This window comes from Lemur catta, chromosome 1 (genome assembly GCF_020740605.2).
Source record: "Lemur catta isolate mLemCat1 chromosome 1, mLemCat1.pri, whole genome shotgun sequence".
NCBI classification, from domain to species: domain Eukaryota; kingdom Metazoa; phylum Chordata; class Mammalia; order Primates; family Lemuridae; genus Lemur; species Lemur catta.
The window spans coordinates 257,296,052-257,318,207 of NC_059128.1; the positions used below are offsets into that span (position 1 = coordinate 257,296,052).

Genomic DNA, 22,156 nt, shown 5'->3' on the forward strand with positions numbered 1-22,156 from the left:
GAATAGCGTTCATTGTACCTGTTAGGTAGGTTTTTACCCTTCCTTCATCCCCCAGCCTCCTTCTTGATTTCCAGTGATTTTTACTTCTTTCTGTGCCCATGTGTGCCCATCAGTTTGGATATAGTTGTGTTATAAATTCAGCCTCTTAAATATCTCATGAATCTATCCTCTGTGCTTCATCCCTACTTCACAATCACAGATCAATCTCCTGATGTAAACCAGCTTATCTCTTGGGATGTCATCTTCTCTTCCACTCTTTCTCCATAGAGAAACAGGATAGTATTTCTAAAATCTTCATTCACATCACCTCTATGCTTAAAATTGTTCAGTGATTGTAACTAATATAAGAAAAATTCCAAACTCTTTGGCTGAGCTTAAAAGACCCTTCCCTATCTGATCAGCCTATTTTTCTAGCTTCCTTTCCGCAAAACAAGTCTGCTCTATGTTTTCTCTAAATCTGGGTCTGTATATGACTGTTCTCAAATCATCTGCTTATGAGCTCCTGCTTTTCCTTCAAGGTTCACTTTAAATGTCATCAGTTTTGTGAAGCCTTCTCTGTCCTTTCTCCATGTGGAATTGATTACAACTTCATAGTACTTATATTTTGGTACTTCTTACGTTAAGATTATTTGTTTCTATGTCTCTTTTCTCTCACTATTCTATGAGATCCTTAAACCCAAGAACTTTGTAATTCTCCCCTTTCTATTTCTAGCACCTGGTACAGTACCTGGTACATGGGAGATACTCATTAAAGAAATTGAAAATAGAATAAAATGTCACAAATGTATATAACCAGTGTTTATCTCTCTTACAAACTGTAACTCATAAATGTTCAGATGGTTCCTGAATATTTTCACTTGAACATCTTTTCACTTATTCTGTTTAAAACTGAATTTATCATAAAAACCTGAACATGGATATTTATAACAACTTTATTCATAATGGCCCAAATTTGGAAGCATCCAAAATGTACCCCAGAAGGCAGATGGATAAACAAACTGTGGTACATCTAGACAATGGAATATTATTCATCACTAGAAAGAAATGAGCTGTCAAGCCATGAAAATACATGGGGGAAACTTAAATGCATATTATTAAACAAAAGAAGCCAGTCTGAAAGTGCTGCATACCATACTATTCCTAATATTTGACATTCTGGAAAAGACAAAACTGTGGAGACAGTAAAAAGATCTGTTGCTAGAGGCTATGGAGGGAGGGATGAACAGGTAGAGCACAGAGCAGTTTTAGGGTAGTGAAACTACTCTGCATGATACAATAATGGTGGATATATGTTCATTATAAAATTGTTCAATTCATAGAAGGTATGACAGCAAGAGAGAACTCTAATGTAAACTATGAATTTTGAGTGATAATGACACGTCAATGTAAGTTCATCAATTGTAACAAATGTACCACTTTGTTGGGGGATGTTGAGAGTCAGGGAGGGTATGCATGTATAGGGGCTGGGATAAATCTCTGTACCTTCTGTTCAATTTTGCTGTGAACTTAAAACTGATCTAAAAATAAAATTTATTCTAAAAGACACAATTTATCATCTTTTCTCCTGACAATTTTGTGTCAGGGCCCTGCATCTCTTTCACAGAACATATACATACATTTCTGAGAGGCAGACTGATAGTAAACAAATAATCAACAATGCAGAGTATTACAAAAGGAGAGAGCAAAAGGCCTAAACTAGCTCTGGGGTTGGGCTAATTTCATTTTCCCAAACCTCAAAGATTTTTCTTTCAAATTTGGTTTTACTTTTGACTTTATTTTTATTTCCATGGGCATTTTCTTCTGTTACTGAGGCTACCTGAATGACTTTTTTCCTCAGTGAATTATGAAATGAAGACCCTGTTTGAGAAGCCCTGTAGAGCAGGGGTCCCCAGCCTCTGGTGAGTTGTATAATTATTTCATTTTATATTACAATTTAATAATAATAGAAATAAAGTGCACAATAAATGTAATGTGCTTGAATCATCCCGAAACCATCCACCCCAACCATGCCCCCAAGTCCATGGAAAAATTGTCTTCCATGGAAATGGTCCCTGGTGCCAAAAAGGTTGGGGAGCGCTGCTGTAGAGAATGATAGGAGTATCTCTTTCTACATCTCTTTTATAATGTAGTATAAACAGCAGCCACATTTTAATGTGCTGCAAATAAAAATTTTATATAAACTAGAAAATACAATTGATTAAATTTGTATTCCCATTAATTGACTATATTGTGAGTGCAAGTCTGAAGTGAAAAAATATATTGCCCTAAACTGATGTCATTTTTATCTGTATTATATGTGGGATGTCACAGTTAGCTTTCATTTAAAGAAAAGATTCCATCACTAACAAAGTTTGTAGCTCATTATCCCAGTTGGCTTTACTACTTTTAGTTTTTTCCATACCCTGATGGGAAAAGAAACCCCTCAGTTTTCTTTTTTTAAAAAAAAACTTATTTATTTGACTTTTAATGTAATATTCTTAAGTTAAACAGAAATATGTGTAAAAAATCTAATCAAAAAAGAAATGCCCATTTTTAGTAAGGAATGTGTGCTGTTATACTTCATCAATAGTTATAATTAAATTACTCTGTAAAACTTGTAACAAAAGAGCACATTTTTTGTGCCAAAGTAATAGGTGCACTTTCCTTACTTACATTGGCTTCTTGCCAGGGACATTATACCTTTGAAACAAGAAAGAACATGACATGCTTATAAATCTTTCAAATGGGAAAAATCAATTATTTCCTAAAATTTCCATATTCCATAAGTAGTAAAATATTCTTACTTTTAATAATCTAATAGAGGTATATTCAATTTATTTTTTCTGTTGTCTTTTGAGATAGTCTCACCCTGTCACTCCAACTGGAGTGCAGTGGCATATCATGGCTCACTGCAACCTCAAACTCCTGGGCTCAAGCAATCCTCCTGCCTCAGCCTCCTAAGCAGCTAGGACTATAGGTATGCACCACCACACCTGGTTAAGTTTTCTATTTTTTTGTAGAGATGGGATCTCACTGCCCAGGCTGGTCTTTAACTCCTGACCACAAGAAATCGTCCTGCCTTGGCCTCCCAAAGTGCTAGGATTACAGGCATGAGCCACCATATCCAGTCTCAATTTACTTTTTATTGTTCAAATAACATTAAATACCAAGCAAAAGAGAGTCTAACCACATGAATACAAATTTTTATATTATGCAAATACATTGCATAATGTATTAAATAACTAAAACCTATTTCATTTAACTAAAATATATGTTACCACCAATTTTTCCAACTTCTGCAAAATTAATCTAGAGCAAGAGTGAGCAAACTCTCTACCCACCTTTGGTATATGCAAAGCTGAGAAAAGTCCATGGATTCATCTACTTGGTTTGTGCCAAAAGAAGAAAAATGGAAAGAGAGGAAAAAAAAGAAAATACTAGGAGGAGAACATGAAAGAATAAATGAAGGAAGGCTGGGACACAGTGTATATCATATGATAGAGAAGAATCATCTCCATGGTTTTCATGTCTTAATCCATTCCAGAGCAATAAATACTTAGGTTTCTTGCATTTACTAAAGAAGGATGAGAAAATAACAGATGCCTCTATAAATTTTATGAATTGCAGCTCTGTTTTTATAGTTTCCTTTACATTTTACAGGTATACATCTTATTTGAGTGACAGAATTTCAACTTTTTCTCGTAGAAACATTAAAAAGACTGTGAAAATGCTGCACTGCCAAACCAAAAGTCTTCTGGCCAACCTTTCCTAGAGAAGCTTTTGTTCTTTGACTTACTGTCAGTGAAGTATAAGGCATCATGTTATCTGTCTTGCCTGGTGAATCATGATAAAGATGACAAAAAATCAATGTTGCATGTGAACTAACTTGTTAAAGGCCAGATAAAAATACCAAGTTACTAATAAAAATACAATAAAGTTCAACACTGGCAAAAACTTGCCAGTCGCTAATTGCAATAACAAAACAAAGCACCAGTTTTCCATTTAATTACTATTGAAGTCTTCCTAGCATCACATGACTATAATAAAATGCATTAGGAGGTAGAGGCAAGATGGCTGACCAGAGACATCAGCTGCCAGATTGTCTCAGAAAAAAAGAAAAGTGTTAAATGAAAAAGAACAAACAAACAAACAAATATAGAATGGGTATGATTGCAAAGGAAAAGTGCCAGAACCTACCAGAGAGAGATTCCATGGTAAGAAGTTGCAGAGTAGAACAAGAAGGAGCAAGTTTTCAGCAGAGATGAACCCCCAGAGGCTTGGAGTCCAGCAAAAAGGTAGATGGGGGGGTTTATTTCTCCCTCCCTCACAGCTTTGGCAGTCACCAGGTTCTCGAGCTGCTGGAGAGCTTTACTATCCTCACAAGCCCCAAAGCTGTTGCCACTAGTGAACTGGAGCTTCCTGAGGACAAAACACCAGGCTGCCAGCATCCTTGGGGTACTTTCCATCAGCACAGACCCAAGTTGAGAAGACAGGTGCCATATTGCTTCACCACTCACCATGTGCCTTTGTTCTCCCCATGGGGCTTCAGCCTCACAGTTTTCAGCTAGGTCGTTCCCACACAAACATTTCTCTACTCCAGCCCAGACTGTAGGAGCCACAGGGGATGGGTGGGTCTGGCGAAATATGTGTGACCCCAGAGCCTGGACATTCTGGGTGAGCTGTCTACCAGAGAGAGGGACAGAGATGACCAGAGTGCTAGCTTTCCTCCATTCAGACTCTTTTCCTCCCCTGCCCCTCCAGCGCCCTCAGCTGTCAAAAGAGATGACTGAGTCGGGGCTCTCAGGGGCAGCTGCTTCCCTTCTGTAGATGCATCCACCACACTGAGGTTTCCACAGAGAGTGGGGCTTAAACCTTTCCTCTTAGAAACCTGCAGCAGAGTAAGGGGTGCTCAAACTGTGAGCTCCCTGCCCACCAGCCCTCCCTGGTGCTGCTTATCCAGCTGCTCCATCAGAGCAGAGCACACGCTAAAGTGGAGGGACATCAAACCTGCTTGAGAACCCCATAGGTAAGTTGAGACCAGCACACTTCTCCCTGGCATGGTCGAGGTTTGGTCTTTAGGGCCCTGGGAACAAGCCAGCAGGCCAGATTCTACACCCCCAGATCTCGATAGTGTTGCTTGGGGGCACGGAAAGGAAATTTGTGAACTAATCTCCAGAGACAAGGGAACTCGTGTGGGCAGAACAGAAAAGAGAATGCAGTGTGGGTCTCAGCCACAGCACACTAACAGAGCATCCCTCCCACAACAGGAAGGCCATGCACTCAGCCCAGGGTGGGATCCTGGACAGGGACACCCCCAGCCCACAATACCATTGTAGGGCAGCTCAGCTAGTTCAAGCTCCTGCTTGCTGGCAGATGCAAGAGGGAAACCATGGAGCAGGGAGGGGGCACAAGAGTGAAAGCCACTCCTAATAGGCAGATTGTGAATCTCAGATGGCCCCTGCTCCACAATCAGACTTTCTGGCTGGGTGAGACCACGTCAGCCCTTCCCTGTGGTTTTCCCCAGAAGCCTGGGAGCAGACTTTTGACCCCTGCCAAGACACCTACCTTACCAGCTTTTGTGAGCTTGAGGGCAGGCTCACCCAACCCAGCCCTGCCCAACCTCACTCCCCTACCTGGCTCTGTTGGGGTGGAAAATAAGAATTCACTTGGAAGTTCAAGGCCCTGCCTTCCACTTGCAGCATTCAAGTGCTTTTCCTGAGGGCTAGAAATGGTGACAGGTCCCAAAAATAACACTGTAGCTTGTTCCTTCTGGCAAGCACCACCCAGTGGCAGGGAGGTCAATTTGCATAGCCCTTTACAGCACATACTGACTCAATCATAAAGGGTGTGGTTGATTCTTACTCACCAGCACCACCTACTATCTCAGAGATTAAATTGGTGTTAAGAAGACCACAGAGCTGGGGAAAGAGAAAAAGTTCCAAAGACCTCTATCCTTCCTCATCAATGAGAGAAAGGGAATCTGCTCACACACATAGCTCACCACTGCTACAACCTACAAACAATTAGCAACTGAGAAAACAACCATAATAAGGATATCTCCAACCAAGGCATCCATTTAGAACCTAGACCCCAAACAAAGCACCCACAAGCAAAGCCAAAGGTTCTTACCCAACATATGCTACAGACACATTCTTATGAGTGGGGATGGGGAGAGCCTCATCTAAACAAAAGAAATTCCAAAAATAAGAAGTGACAGCTGCTCCAGACAAGAAGGAATTAGCACAAGAACTGTGGAAGTATGGAAAATCAGAGTGAAAGGCACCACCAAAGGGGAACACCAGCTCTCTAGCAATGGATACCAATCAAAATGAAAATATTGAAATAACAGATGAAGAATTACAAATACGATTGTAAGGAAGCTCTGTGAAATCCAAGAGAAAATGGAAAACCAACTCAAAGAAACCAAAAAACACAATTCAGGAAATGAATGAAAAATTCACTAAAGAGATACACATATTTAAAAAAGAAAGCCAAATAGGACTTCTGAAAATGAAAAATTCATTTAAGGAAATTCAAAACACAGTGGAAAGTTTTAAGGATAGACTAAACCAAGCAGAACAAAGAAACTCAGAGCTTGAAGACAACTCTTTCAAATAATCTCAATCAAATATAAACAACAAAGAATTAAGAGGAATGAACAAAGCCTACAAGAAATAATGTAAAATGGCCAAATGTAAGAATCATAAGCATACCTGACGGTGAAGAAGAAAATGCACAAGAGCTGGAAAACCTATTTGAGGGAATAATTGAGGGAAAACTTCCCTGGTCTTGCTAGAGATTTAGACATCCAAGTACAAGAAGCTCAACAAACACCTGGGAGATTCATTGCAAAGTGGCAATCACCAAGACACAACATGAAGAAAGAACTCCTGTGAGCTGTGAGGCAAATACATCAAGTAACTTACAAAAGAAAACACATCAGGCTAACTGCAGACTTTCAGTCGAGAACTTTCAAACCAGAAAGGATTTGGGCCCCATCTTCAGTTTCTTAAACAGAAAAATTTCCAGCCTAAAATTTTGTGTCCTACAATACTGTTTCACATATGAAGGAGAAATAAAGATTTTCCCAAACAAGCAAACACTGAAGAAATTTGTAAAGGCCAGATCTGCCTGCAGGAAATACTCAGAACTACATTATACATGGATCACCACAATAGACATCCACTAGTATAAAACCACCTAAAAGCTAAAGCTCAGAGCTCATATAAAACAATAGCACAAGAGTAAAACAGAGAAATAGTACATTACACAACAGAATGAACAGAACACTATCTCACATATCATTTCTATCAATCAATGTGAATGCGTGAATGGACTGACTGCCCCACTCAAGAGACATAGGCTGGGTGAATGGATGTAAAAATATAAACCAAGTTTATGTTGTTTCCAGGAAACAAATCTAACCCCCAAGAACTCATACAGACTCAAGATAAAGGGATGGAAAAAAATTATCCATGTAAACAGAAACTAAATGAAAGCAGATGTAGCTGTTCTCATATCAGATAAAACTGGCTTTAAATCAACAAGGATAAAGAAAGACAAAGATGTTCATTATATAATGGTAAAGGTAACAATTCAACAAAAAGATACACAATCCTAAATATTTATACACCTAACACACAGGAGTGCCCATATTCATAAAGCAAATTATACCAGATCTAAGCAAAGAGATAAAGAGCAGCATCATAATTGCCAGGGACTTCAACACTCCACTGACAGAAGTGGAAAGATCATCCAAGCAGAAAATAAATAAGCACTGGAACTAAATGAGACTATAGAACAAATGGGCCTAACAGACATTTATAGAAGATTCTACCCAAAATCTTTGTACCCCTGTAATATTTTTGAAATAAAAAAAAAATGCTTTTGCACAGCTAAGTAAATAATCAACAGAGCAAATCAACAAGCTACAGAATGGGAGAAAATATTCTCAAATTATACAATAATGGGCTAATAACTAGAATCTAAGAATCTACAAAGAACTCAAGCAAATCAGCAAGAAAAAACAAACAACCCCATTAAAAAGTGAGCAAAATACATGAACAGAAGCTTTTCAAAAGAAGACAGTCAAATGGCCAATAGACATATGACATCTTTAATCATCAGGGAAATGCAAATTAACACCACAATGAGGTATCAACTTTTTCTAGGTAGGATGGCTTTTATTAAAAAGTCCAAAAACAATAGATGAAGGGTGTTGATGCAGAGAGAAAGTTATACTTATATACCGTTTGTAGGACTGCAAATTAGGACAATCTCTATGGAAAATAGTATGAAAATTCCTCCAAGTACTAAAAGTAGAACTACCATTTGATCCAGCAATCCCAGTACTGGGCATTTACCCAAAAGTAAGGAAGTTATTTTGTCAAAAAGACACCCATACTTGAATGTTTATTGCAGCACAATTCACAATTGCAAAGATGTAGAATCAATCCAGTTGCGCATCAATTCTTGAGTGGATTAACAATCTGTGGTATATGTATACCACAGAATACTACTCAGCCATTAAAATGTATGAATTAATGTCTTTTGCAAATATTTGGATGGAAGTGGAGACTGTTATCTTAAGTGAAGTATCTAAAGAATGGGAAAACAAACACCACAGGTACTCACTATTAAACTGGAACTAACTGATGAGCACACATCTGTACAGAGGGAAGTAAAACTCAGTGGAAATCAAGCAGGGGTAGGGGGAAGAGGGGCCAGGCACAAACCTATCTAACAGGTACAATGAACACTATCTGGATCATGGGCACACTTATAACCCTGACTCAAGCATTGCAAAAGGGATCCATGCAACCAAAAATATTTGTTACCCTGTGATATTATGAAATAAAAAATTAATAAATTTTTAAAAATAAAAAAATATAATGCATGATATTTATAGCTAGAAACTAATACATTTTGACACATTTTTGTCAAGCTGAGAGATACATATTGATGAGAGATAACATTTGCCATCAGTGCTATATTATTGAGTTAAAAAATATTTTTTAATTTACACAATGATTTGATAACTTTTGATATTTACTATTGTGGGTAAAGAAGCCTTAGAAAGAACATTGATAATATCTAAGCTCTTAGAAACAATACTAAACATTGTAACAAAAAACTAGAGACACTACTTCACCATTTCATGATGATTATTCTTAGCTTGGTATTTCTCTTAAATATGTCCCTTTCCTCCATCTCACTGTCATTTCCTTATTTTATTCCCTTATCATTTTCATATTAGCTGTTCTGTTGCAATATTCCATGTATTATCCATCTGTTCCAGCCTCATGTCCTCCAATTCATCATCTGTACTCAAAGATCAAAATTCCTAAATGACATACAAGGCTTAACAATTGGCCTCAAAATATATTCTCAGATGCTCTCCTATACAGGTTTCAAATTCAACAAACCTCATACAGCAGTTACCAATTGCTTATGGATGCAGAGAAGCAATTAGTGCAATATGAGGAGTACTACAATAGAGGATTAAGGTTAAGGAACTGTGAAAAATTAACAAAAGGCAAATAATCTCATGTAGAACAGGGTGGGGTTTCAAAAGGAAGACTAATGGGTCTATTTGCTATTCCCTGTTTTCTCATCTTTCATTGTATTTATTTTATTTTTAATTTTTATCTTTCTCCAGGGATATTTTTCTCCATTTGAACAGCAAATGGCGACAATAGTAATATTTTTTATTTTTTTTATTTTTTTGTTTTTTTGAGACAGAATCTTACTCTGTTGCCCGGGCTAGAGTGCCGTGGCGTCAGCCTTGCTCACAGCAACCTCAGACTCCTGGGCTCAGGCAATCCTCCTGGCTCAGCCTCCCGAGTAGCTGGGACTACAGGCATGCACCACCATGCCCGGCTAATTTTTCTATATGTATTTTAGCTGTCCATATAATTTATTTCTATTTTTAGTAGAGACGGGGTCTCGCTCTTGCTCAGGCTGGTCTCCAACTCCTGAGCTCAAACGATCCGACCGCCTCGGCCTCCCTGAGTGCTAGGATTACAGGCGTGAGCCACCGCGCCTGGTGTAATATTTTATTATAGTTGTTGGCTAACAATATATTCCAATATATAGGCCATTGTAGGTTAGAGACTATTGCTTTGTATCCTTTGTCCTCCTTTTTGGCTCAGTTTCTGGCATTGAATAGCCACCCAGCTCTGGATACTATTATTTGTGAATAAATGATTCATGACTCACCTCAAAACTCAAATTCTTCAAATCATAACTTGGTAAGAAAAAATTTAAAAATAAACAAAAATATAAACTTAACTTCTATAAGCTTGCCCCAGCTTATATACATGATTTTTTTTCCCTTTCTGTAGGCAAATTATTATTTTGTGAACAATAAAATCATAGGGCTTGTCATACAAAATTGCATTTGTATGTGTGTCAGGAGGGAGGCAGTATCTGGTGTCTGGTCTCTATCTTCCTCTTTTGTGAGCTCCGTGTGTCAGGTTTCAGATCTTCCTTATTAATTGTATGTTTGTCTTATTGGTCTCTGCTCCTTCCTTTCCTAGCACTGGGCTTACAACTTATTATGTACTTGAGAAATATATTTGTTGAATAAATTATTTACTATCCTATGTTTAAAACAACAACAATAAAAACTGTATATTACCACAAGTGGTACAATTGCAGAATCTTTGTTAGAAATAAAAGAATTATTAAAAGCAAAAAATAAATTCTGAAGTTTTTAATTTTGTATATAAAGAAAACCCAAGCTTGAATTATGAAGGTTTCAAATTAAGGTATATCAAAATTCTTTAGAAGACCTTTTCTGTGACATACTAAATGTTAATATCATGAACAACAGAGTATAATCTGTGTTCAATAATCTTTCCTTTTCAGTATCATACGGTTTACATATAAGAAAACAAAAAGTATAAAGAATATATCAAGAAATGGACAAAATCGTCCCCAATCTATTATTTTTTATTTTGTCCTGTCATATTGACTTTAAATACATGTTTTCATTATATACAATTGAAATAATAATTCTCAAGTGTTAGCCTTTTAAAAACTGAGCTCAAAGAATAAGGTAATTAACTTTTGCTGTATTACTGACCAGTTATGACCTAACCACTGTTCTGGGTAAAAATGATAATTTTTTTTCAGCATATACTAAACTCAGGGCAAATAAGAGCTCTGTGGTAAATAAGAACTTAACTACATGCCACAAAGACTTTGAATATATACATACACACATATATATTTATATAGTCAAAATATATGTTTTTACCTATCTAAAATATCAAATGGAATTTTAGGAAATCTTTTTTAAAAAAGGATTTCTAATACTATGTATTTTGGATAAATATTAAAATATACAATTCCCAAATATGTAGAAATAATTTATGCTTTATATCTTAATATTCTGAAAATAATTTGTATCAAAATATAAAAATCTGCATAAATGTATTATTTCATTCATCGAGTGAATATTTCTAATTATACTACTGGGTAATAACATCAAGTGAGAAGTTTAGCATTTATTTTGATTGAATTAGTTTCATTTTAATGGGTAATAGGCATTATTACAGTTTATGTATATTTTAAGTAGACTCAATGGGAAAAGAAAAAAGAAAGGACTCCAAATTATCCACAATTTTCCTGTGCTCTGTGTTCAATACTTTATGCATATAAAGCTTTAACAACACTATTTTTTCTTCCCATTTTACAAATTTCATTTCCCCATTCTCTAACTATGGCCTTTAAAATACAGATTTCTGAGCCTAGTAATAATCTTTTCTTGTGAAATGCACACCTCCAGTTTTTCTTTACTCAGGATTCATATGACGCTGACTCATTTATACCATTACTATCAATTAAGATCATGTACAGCATTTTATTCTTTTAAAAAGTCACTGAGAACAGAGGGTATGCTTTTAGATTTTTGTTTCAAATGTGAACTTTTTTTAAAAAAGCAAAATAATAATGATATGCATATACATGAGCACTACGATCCCAGAGAGGCACATGAAGTTCATTGGAGGGAGGGAGAGACAAAGAGAAAAAAATATTGTGTATGTAGTATATACACAGTAAATATGTGTGTGTATATAATATAACAAGAAGAAAAGGCAAACGATGTCTTGGGAAAAAAGCAAATGTTATGATATAGGGAATTTTAGTAAGAAAATTGATCTGAAGACCTCAAAGGCTACAATTATTTAAAAAAAAAAGATGAAAAAAAACTTATAAGCATGTACAGGTAATCTTTATTTGAACTGAGACAGGAAATAAAACCATTATTGAAATAAATGGACATGTTTTAATATCTAAATATTTCTAACTAAAGAAAAACTTGTAAAAAGAAAAACTGCCTTTATTCTGTATTTTTAAGTATGTAAAGGCCTAGTCAAAACTGATAGGAATCTGGGAATTATAAGGAAGACAGGGCATTTAGAATTATCAAAATAGAAAAAGAGATTGAGCATGAATTTTTTGACCTGCTTTTTTTTTTTTTTTGGAATTAGAGAAAAAATTATCAGCATCTTTATATTTAAAATCACTTAATGCTTAGACTAACAGAGGAAAACAAACTAAGTCTTGTGAGATGTTTGGGAAAGAATAAGGAAACTGGTCACATTTAAAGGCCCTCAAAGGAAATTTTCTAACTTAAAAAGGTTTTGTAACAGAGTGTGCATTGGCTTGAACCTCTTTTATTGTTCTGGCCCCTAAATTCCCATCAGAGCTGATGATTAAAGTTCTACCCACTGGCCAGGTCCCTACAATTATCCCATTGTGATGGCGCTCTACAGTGGCGCCCTGCTATGGCCAGACATCAAGTCATTAGAGAACTGCGAAGGATGTTGAAGAAGGTCATTTTAATTCCCTTTTCAACCCTTCTCAGGAGTGGCTCTTTAGTTCACAGAGCTGTGGGTACTTGCTTTCAAACTAACAAGCAATATTATAAATGGAGGCTGCATTATCATGATTGCAGACAATCTAAAGCACTTGAAGGCCAAGGATTCTCAGTCCTCAATATGTGCTGTTTTGTATTTATCAACTAAAAATATATAGACAGTGCAAACAATAAAAGGCAGAAAATGCAATGAACAGAGTGGTAGGGGGCTGGGAAAACAATAAAAGAACACAAGATAATGGCAAAATGAACAATAGAGAGGAGAGTACAGCCCTAGTCATTTTGTTGGTATATAAAATATTTTTACCCATTTTCTTGCTGTTCCACTGCATAGTGTTCCAGCTCTGTACCAGGAAGGGGCTGGACAGGGGGAGGAGGTAGAGGGACATTGGCCCAGGTCGATCCATTGTTTTTCTGTGGTTTAGAAGAGTTTTTATTTTTCTTCTTTTTTCCACCTTTCCCACCTGAAAGTAATAATGCATTTATTCAAAGACGCCAAATATCAGAAGAAACATAACATATCAAATGGGGAGATATATTTATGTTTCATAACACCAGAATCAGTATGTTAAGAGTTGTTAAAATCTATAAACAATGAAATGATATAATCAGAAAAACATTTTTATAAATCACTCAAAATAATGTTCGTTTCCCAATGCATTAACTGTAGAGCTGAATAAACCAAAAACATGGCGGCTATATCAAAAGCACATTTATTGATTTATTCACGTCTGCTGCCTCAACGTTTTCATTGTTAGAAGAAATAATGGCCCATAACAAATTCTTTTAAATGTCAGATTTTAGTGCATTTATAATGCTTTTTTGCATAATCTCTCTCAGTGGAAAATGCAGTGTCTAAGGATACAGGCTAAACTTTTCCATTAGAATTTATTTAATCCAGGAGAGTAACATTTTTCTCTCAAAAGTAACAGATAAAAATCAATCAACTACGATCTGGAGAGTATCTGTAAATCTTTCACAAGGATACATTTTATAGACCTTTAAACTAATGAATGGCACAATTATTTTTTGCATATAGTGAGAATAGTTCTCAGTTATGCTTTAAGTATAACATTTCATAAAATTCCATAAAGGAGGAAAATTAATGGAAATACAGTAATTAGTTACAGTACTATTCTAATACAAATGAATTTATGTGTGAAATATGAGCAGAAAGTCAGAAGCATATGGGGAATCACACGAACTCTATATCTGAGATTACATGAGGCTTATTGAAATATAAAAATAAGATTTATCATGCTACAGCGCTTTATTTTTTATTCTTCCAAATTAAGTAGATGAAGTCTCTTCCTCAAAAATGGACCACAGTTGGATGAAGGAATGAGTTCTTCTTGAATAGAATAACAAAGGATGTTTCAGGGGAACCTAAGTTAGTTCTGTCACTCTATCATAGCCTATAGCTACATCTGCAAAGAATGGTATATTGATCATCTTGGACTTCATCTTTCTGGAACTAAAAGTTGTGAGCATAAAATATTTGTAGCAGGGCTATTTAGTAATACATACATATCATTAGAAGTCCACCCATCTCCTTTCTTCTACCAATTACTAATCAGCATCAGCCAAATCGGGACACCATGTAACTTAATAATACCATATTTGAGTGTCAGAAATTGATAAAACTGTTAAGCTAGACATTTACACTCTTGCCTGTTATAAAACTGTATATATTTTCTACATAGCATACACACACACACACACACACACACACACACACATATTTAAAAGAGCATCCTTGCAAGCAAATGGCTTTCACCTTTCCTTTTACTTTGTATTTCATAGAATGAAAGGTATTAAGAGGAGGGAGGGCATATATTTTCTTCTTAGAGGATAAGAGCTTGATCTCTGAGTTTGAAAACTAGCTCCTCACTTACTTGATAAGTTATTTAATAAATATGGCCTCTGTTTCCACACAGGTAAAGCAGATAAAAAGTTACTATTAATACTTCTTTGAGTTATTTTGAGGACTGCGAGAGAGAATGCATATAGAGTCCTGAGAATGTACAAAATGCATAAATGCCACTCATTTTTGCCCTTCCCTATCTCTTCTACCTTAGAGAAAACCCAGCATCTGTTATTGTCCAAGGTCTTTTCCACTCTCAACTTCCCCAATGAGTATTCCAGACATAGCCAGACTCTCAGATTAAGAAAAATAAACTTGAATGAATGTAAGTCTGTAAATTTTGCCTTTAAGATAGATGAACCTTAATCTTCGGTTTCCTGATGAGCCACCAAAATTATAAACAAAGATCACATCATTTTCTTTAGTGTCCAAACTATTACTATATTTTAGTGATTAAAAGAGGAATGGATTGAGGTATTTGTCTTTCCTAGCTCTCTGTCTAGATGTAATTCCTTTATTCCTTATATATTTATATGAGTACAATCTTTTTCACTTTCCATAGCACTTTTTTTAGAAATGTTATGTAATCACCACCAGAATTGAGTGACAGAAATAGGAAAGCTTTTACATCTCCATTTTATAGATGAAAAAAATGAGGTTCATTCTGAGTATTATGTGGTCTATATTCACACAGTAAGAGAAAAACCAGAATTTAGAAAGCAGCAGCTTTCCTGGAAATTACTATTTCTAGAGCTCTGAACCTGATTCTGTTGAAGTCCTTGCTCAAAGTTCAAGAAGCCATTCATTATCTACTCCTCCAAACAATAGATTTAAAAATGTATTTTGGAAACAGGGCTGATTCTCAGAGGGACTTTATGAGGGCTTTCTATCAACATTCGTTTTCCCTTTTAGGGTGAAAATTTCTGCTCTTTCATAGTAGGCAGTCTGGGTAGGACTATTAGTCAGCACACCTGCCTTCTCTTAGCAATGAGCTAAGTGGTATGTTCTTAGCATGGTGATGAGCACAACAGAACTTCTAAGGCACTTAAATTCTTTATCTGAGATCTGAGTCTGAAATAAAGTGAGGCAATCTATTGCTGTTACTTGTAACCAAAGAACCCACAGTCATTTTAAGGTGAGAATAGCCTTGAAATATGTTTGAAGGGAGCATAATTTTGATGAATTGCAAACATATTTGACCTCTCTATTCAACTCATAATGTAAATATTTGGATTTTTTATGCCGAATGAATGATTTTTATGTAAAGAAAATTATGAAAACAACTTATTTTGAAAATAAATGTACAGTCTATTTTTAAAAAAACACTTGTGTATTTAAAGATTTAGTTATTCTTACCAATATTGCTATATATATCTTTTTAATTGCTATATAATCTTTTTAATATATATTATCATTAATATGATTTCAAATACTATTTTGAAACATCTGATTTTTGTTGTATATTTTAATGATTGGATTTTTAACAGAAATACTAATGATTTTTGTAATGAGTACATTACATTAATAAAAGTTTTTCAAAGAGTGATAAATTCACTCAAATATTATATTGATAATTCAAAAATGTCTACCACTGGGATTATTTTAAATTGGTTACATTGCTGTGCATGAATTAAGAAAATATTATATGATGATATGATTAGCTATCTATAGGGCAGTTTGATCTTAAATTTGAGTCTGAAGGAAACATACCTATGATTTTAAGAATAAAACGAAACTCTGTAATGTTAAATTCAATTAGACTAAATTAAAAGGAGAATAATCACTTCACTCTCACCTATTGAAGAACGCTTTCTATCACTGATTTAAGTAATTTTGTATTCAAATGTAGATGAAGTAGGTAATAGAATTCATAGATATATATAAATGTCACTCAGGATATTAATGGATTCAAAAAAGCAGTAAGCACTATTGTGAATCGTGTTCTACTTACAATTATTCAAAAGATAACTTTTAAAACTTGGTGGCAATCAACATATACAGAATATTTAATAACAGATTAGAAAAAGGTCTTATGTAATTCATGGCTTAGAATATATAGATTTCTTTTTATATATTGCATGAGACATACATACTTTTAATGAAATAAAAAGAAAGCCTAGAATAAATTACTTTTTAATTATTCAATACAATTTTAGGACATATTATAAATAAATGACAGTGTAAATGACATATAAGGTCATTCAAAAAGTTTCCCTATAATATTAAGCCAGTTTAAATTCATAACAGATGTTTAAAATATTTTGAATTCTATAATGCATCTAATCCTACCAATAGGCAAGAAGAGCAAATGACTCATTTTGAAGGGAAGTGAGAGCATTAACATTTTAAGACTGAGAGGGTTCTATCTCCTGAGGAAAAGTAATTTAGTAAATGTTACTCTAATGATGTAAAAAATTTAACTCTTTATGGCTTTGATTCCTGGTAGCATGTGACATATCATGATAGACTATGATCCTTTACTAATAACCTGTAATTAAAAACAAAACAAAAGAAAAACTCCATACAAACAAATAGCATATGATTAATCTGAACAAATGAAGCAAGTAGGGTCATGGAATAAATTAGAAATGCAGATAAAATCATCAGCCGTACAATGACAATGTTATGTTTGGAAGTTAGAGTGTGTCTACCACAATCTTCCCATTTTACACATGAGGATCTTTGGGCCAGGAGGTTATCACCTATATTCATTACAATAGATATATATTTTTGTCCAGTAAAGTGTGCTTTTCCCCAAATGAGCTATATAATACTCACATTATAGATTGTTAGTTTAGCAGATATGTCTCAAATATATATATATATTAAAATTTATAGTATGAAAGCATGATAAATGTCTAGATTGTGGTTTTCTTGGAAATTAAATAGTAATAGTAATAGTAATTTCCCATATTAACTTTATTATTTAGTACAGTATAATATCATTTAGTAAATAATAAATATTATTTCATGATATAATATTTTAAAAAGATTGTCCAAAAATAGGAAGTCACGCTACTAGAATACTAATATTAAAAATCTCCAAAATCATTTTCATTTTAGTTGAATTCATCTTTTGGTGTCCATGACATGGAACTGACTTTCATGCATGACCCTTCTATTAGAAAGTTCTCTTGACCCTTAAATAGGGTTCAAGGCAGATCAAACTTATCTGCTCTTTAATAAATAGTATTTAGTAAAACAATATTATTTTTCTTTATATACATCCTTGTATAGTTAATACATAAAGGGTGACAGTGATTTTGACACCCCTTCCCCACCATTAAAGCATGATTTCATTAGGATAAACTGTTATTGTCATTTGAAAGATAAATGCCTAACAGTGAGTCGTGATTCAGTATTCCTTCATGGTTGCTAGGAACACAGGTCATATGCTGGTGACAAACAAATATTTCTCCTTACGGTGATGAGACCAACCTGAGAGACTGCCACTCCTTTCTGAGCTGTTGTGAGAGCTGGTGGTGCTGAAATCCTGAGACTGGTTGTGTGGCATTCTATTAGACAATCCCTCAGCCAATCGGTAGTCAGGGATGTAAAGTAAGGCTAAGGGTTAAAGGGCAGAGGTCATAGTGGCATCATGTGATTAGTTCACAGCACAAGCCCATGCAGAACATGCAGTTAGCAACTCAGAAGCAGATGTCGTGGGAGAGTGGAGGAATGTTTTGTCTATCCTGTCCTAATGGAAGTAGAGATGGATTGCTGATCACTATGTTGAAAAAGAGCTAAAAGGATGAAACCGATTGGTGTTGGTTTGTGGTGGTGGCGGTGGTGGAGGTGGTGGTAGGGATTATTCAAATTACTGAATACATGCCAGTATATTTTTTGAGTTTAGACAGTAAACCTGATAATGAATCACTAAGTCAAACAACAAATACTAATTTCTATCTCATGCACAAATGATATGAAAATAACTCTCAGGACACAAGAACCTGACTCACCATTGTTACCTTTGTTCTGATCAGGTAGAGAATAACCAAATCCCATCAGATCTGTTTTTTGCTGAATTGAGCTTTTCCATTGTGGATCAGGCAGATCGACAGCCAATTCGTGTATGCTGTTGGAATGCAATATTTGTGTCGTGGCATACGGGGTAGCCTGTGTTATTTGGCTGGAACTGTTGTATGTGGTTTTGGTAGTGAAGTCAATGCTGCTGTAAATGGCTCCATCTGAGAGCATCGTGGCTGTTTTATCCCCTTGGCCTGGAACTGGTGGCAGCACATCTGTGGTGAACATAGGGAAATGAAACAATTTAATGATGCTCCGGAAGCCCAAAACTATCAGGATTGAAGATGAAAAATAAGCGTGTCATGCCGCATGTTTGCATTTCAGCTGAGATGGGCTTCATGAGCCAGTGAAGGGTAGATGATGTACAACCATCGCCAAGCTATCAGCCTCAGTGACAGGCAGCCCCACTGCTCGCCCTTCACATCTCACTGCTTAACACACCCCTCCCCCCATTTTATTCCACCACGAATGAGAAGTTTGGGATGTTTCGCTACTGAAAAATGCTTTCAGTTTTTCACTCTGTTTTAGAACAAATGAAAGTATAAGTTTACAAAAGCAATGAATGATAAGAGTGAATCTACAAATTATGGATGAAAACATTTTTCCACTTTACCCCAAAAGATATAAAATACAACTGCTGAATAGATGAAAATTTTTCCCAACTTATACTATCCTGACTATGAAGTACATTTTTCTGAAGTTTTAACTTGCCTGATTTGATTTCATAGCTCCAGAAATGGAGAATAATTGATGGTAGTAAATGTGTTCTTTTTTCTTGGATAACAAAGGAAATTTTTCATGAATAAGTCATTTTCACAATACAGCAGGATTTGACTATAGAAAAAGCAATCTCAGTGATCAGTGAGTTTAATTTATGCTATCAACTCTTAGAACTAGAGAATTATAGTTTCATGTTGTAATACAGCAAGAGTAAAATTAAACTTCAGGAACAACACTGAATATCAATCAGTCCATTTATCATTTTGGTATGCTGAATTATCTTTACACGATGCTTTATAATTCAGAACTGCCACCTCTCTCCTGAACTCTTATTGTCCCTTTTTGGAGGAAAAAAACTAAGTGAATCTAAAAAGGAAATCACTAAATAACACTACTTTTAATAATAGACAGAATAAATCTAATTGTGGTACATTCCTTAATAACGTATGTTCTGAAAATGTCACTTCATAGGACTTGAGGTCATCAAACCACTTGATTTCTTCATTAGAAAAAATTTTCAACTATCTTAAAGCTTTTAGATTAGATTATTCCCAATGGTGCTTGAAATAAAAATTCTTATAGAAATATGTTTTGCTTTTGCATTTACAAAAGTTAAAAATTGTTTTCTTTAGCAACAGTAATAAGAAATGTATAATGTATTTTGTACTCTGTATCATTTAAGTCTTTCTGAAAGACTTGTATGGAATTCCAATTTGTTGTACAATTAAGTGTATATGTACTTTACTGAAGTAAATATTTCAAATAGATATCAGTAAGATTGTTAAACATATCCAAATTTATAATATTTCACCAGGTTGTATAAGCAAATAAAATTGCTTTTGGATTTCCAGATTTTTGCAACTACTTTCTTGCCCTTCTTGCTTTTAGCTATATACTAATTACAAAATTTGATATTAAGCATATATCATTTTCAAGTGTTAATATTTTTATTCTCAAAAACTTTTAATATTTAATGTATCAAAATTGGTGAAAATAGATCCTTCACTTGGGTAAGTTTTCAGATTTTCATTTGTGCCTCTTCCACTGTGTCTTTCACTGATGAATATTAACCAAATAGAAATGTTTCTCCAAGATGGGTCCACTTACACACACCTTGAACCTGAGATTCTCCAATGGTTTAGATTTGAACTGTAAGCCACTTCAACTACAAGCTTTTGAACTAGTTACATGCTTAAATGATAAAAAATGGAAAAATGTGGTCCAAGAATCTAATCCTACATAATATTGCTCTACAACAACTAATATTATACTATAGTTCTGGAAATAGAATCTCTCCTCTCCCTGCTAAACAAAATTATAGTCAGCCTTCAAGTCTAAGTGCTTCTATATTGACTTTTGGGCTGCATATTGTTTTCAAATATGATTTTATCACTCCCTTATTTTCAATTTTCAAAAAATAAATTAAATTTTATCCCAGTATTGAAATAATGAAATATTATACATGAATATCTGGATGTGGAAGAGAGTTCTACAATATCACATGGTTTAGAATTCATGGCAGGCCTTCCTCCCAATAGGCTGGACCTGTTTAGGTGCTGCCATCTTTAGGCAAGAGTTTCTGTTTTTCATTTATCACTGTCTCCACCTACCAATTCTTAATGCTTTAGGCCAGTGGTCTCCAACCTTTTTGGCCCCAGAGACTGACTGGTTTCATGGAAGACAGTTTTTCCACAGACCAGGGTGGATGGATGGTTTGGGGATAATTCAAGCACATTACATTTATTGTGCAGTCAAACCTCTCTGCTAATGATAATCTGTATTTATAGCTGCTCCCCAGTGCTAGCATCACCGTCTCAGCTTCCCCTCAGATCATCAGCCATTACATTCTCGTAAGGAGCACACAACCTAGATCCCTTGCATGAGCAGTTTACAGGAGGGTTTGTGCTCCTATGAGAATCTAATGCGGCGGTTGATCTGACAGGAGGTGGAGCTCATGCTGTGATGTGAGGGACGGGGAGTGGCTGTAAATACTGATAAAGCTTCTCTGGCTTGCCTGCCGCTCACCTCCTGCTGTATAACCAGTTCCTAACAGGCCACAGACCAGGCCCCAGGGGTCGGGACCACAGCTTTAGGCTGTCTGACTGGTTGGTGCTTGTTAACATTTGTGTTTAAAATCGATGAATTACAGAAACATCTCTCCAGTTGGAATTAGTGATTCATTCTGCAGTTTTTCAGCATCTTAGCTATACTTACTCATACATTTATTACCTTTGGCCTGGTAAAACGATCTGTATGAATGGCTGTCTCTTTCACGGTATCATAAGTTACTTGAGGACAGGACCACATGGGATTTATTTCCATAATTTCTCACCCAGTGTTTTGAAGAGAGTAAGCACTTGCTGATTTAAATGGCTAAATGAATTTTTTATAGTTTGCTTTGACAAAATGCATGTTTATGTAATAATTAGTAAATTTAAAATTCAAAATGCTATTTTTATTGCATTCAAACATGTATTGATATTCCATTCTTAAAGGTAAAATGTCAGTATTCCTGCTTATTCTTCTAAGTTAATATGGTTATACAGTCATACATGTGAATCAACCTTTATTAATAGAATACAGAGTAGTGTAGATAAAAGAACCTAGGCTTTAAAATCAGTCAGGCCTGCATTCTACACCCATATCTAAAATTATTCAGTTTAAAACATCTTAGTTTCTTA

At 35.2% G+C, this 22,156-nt stretch overlaps 1 protein-coding gene across 3 annotated transcripts in view; it reads right to left on the reverse strand.

Annotated features, from left to right (window-relative positions):
• ROBO2 (roundabout guidance receptor 2) overlaps nt 1–22,156 on the reverse strand; it is a 1,246,741-nt gene that overhangs the window by 30,064 nt on the left and 1,194,521 nt on the right. For 2 of the 3 annotated variants that reach the window (XM_045540457.1, XM_045540455.1), the window contains 3 exons: nt 18,689–18,970; nt 18,168–18,293; nt 13,173–13,329 (listed from right to left, as the gene is read on the reverse strand). In XM_045540457.1, coding sequence (XP_045396413.1) covers nt 13,173–13,329; nt 18,168–18,293; nt 18,689–18,970 — 565 coding nt within the window. The remainder of the gene's footprint in view (nt 1–13,172; nt 13,330–18,167; nt 18,294–18,688; nt 18,971–22,156) is intronic. The other variant, XM_045540456.1, reaches the window with a different exon arrangement.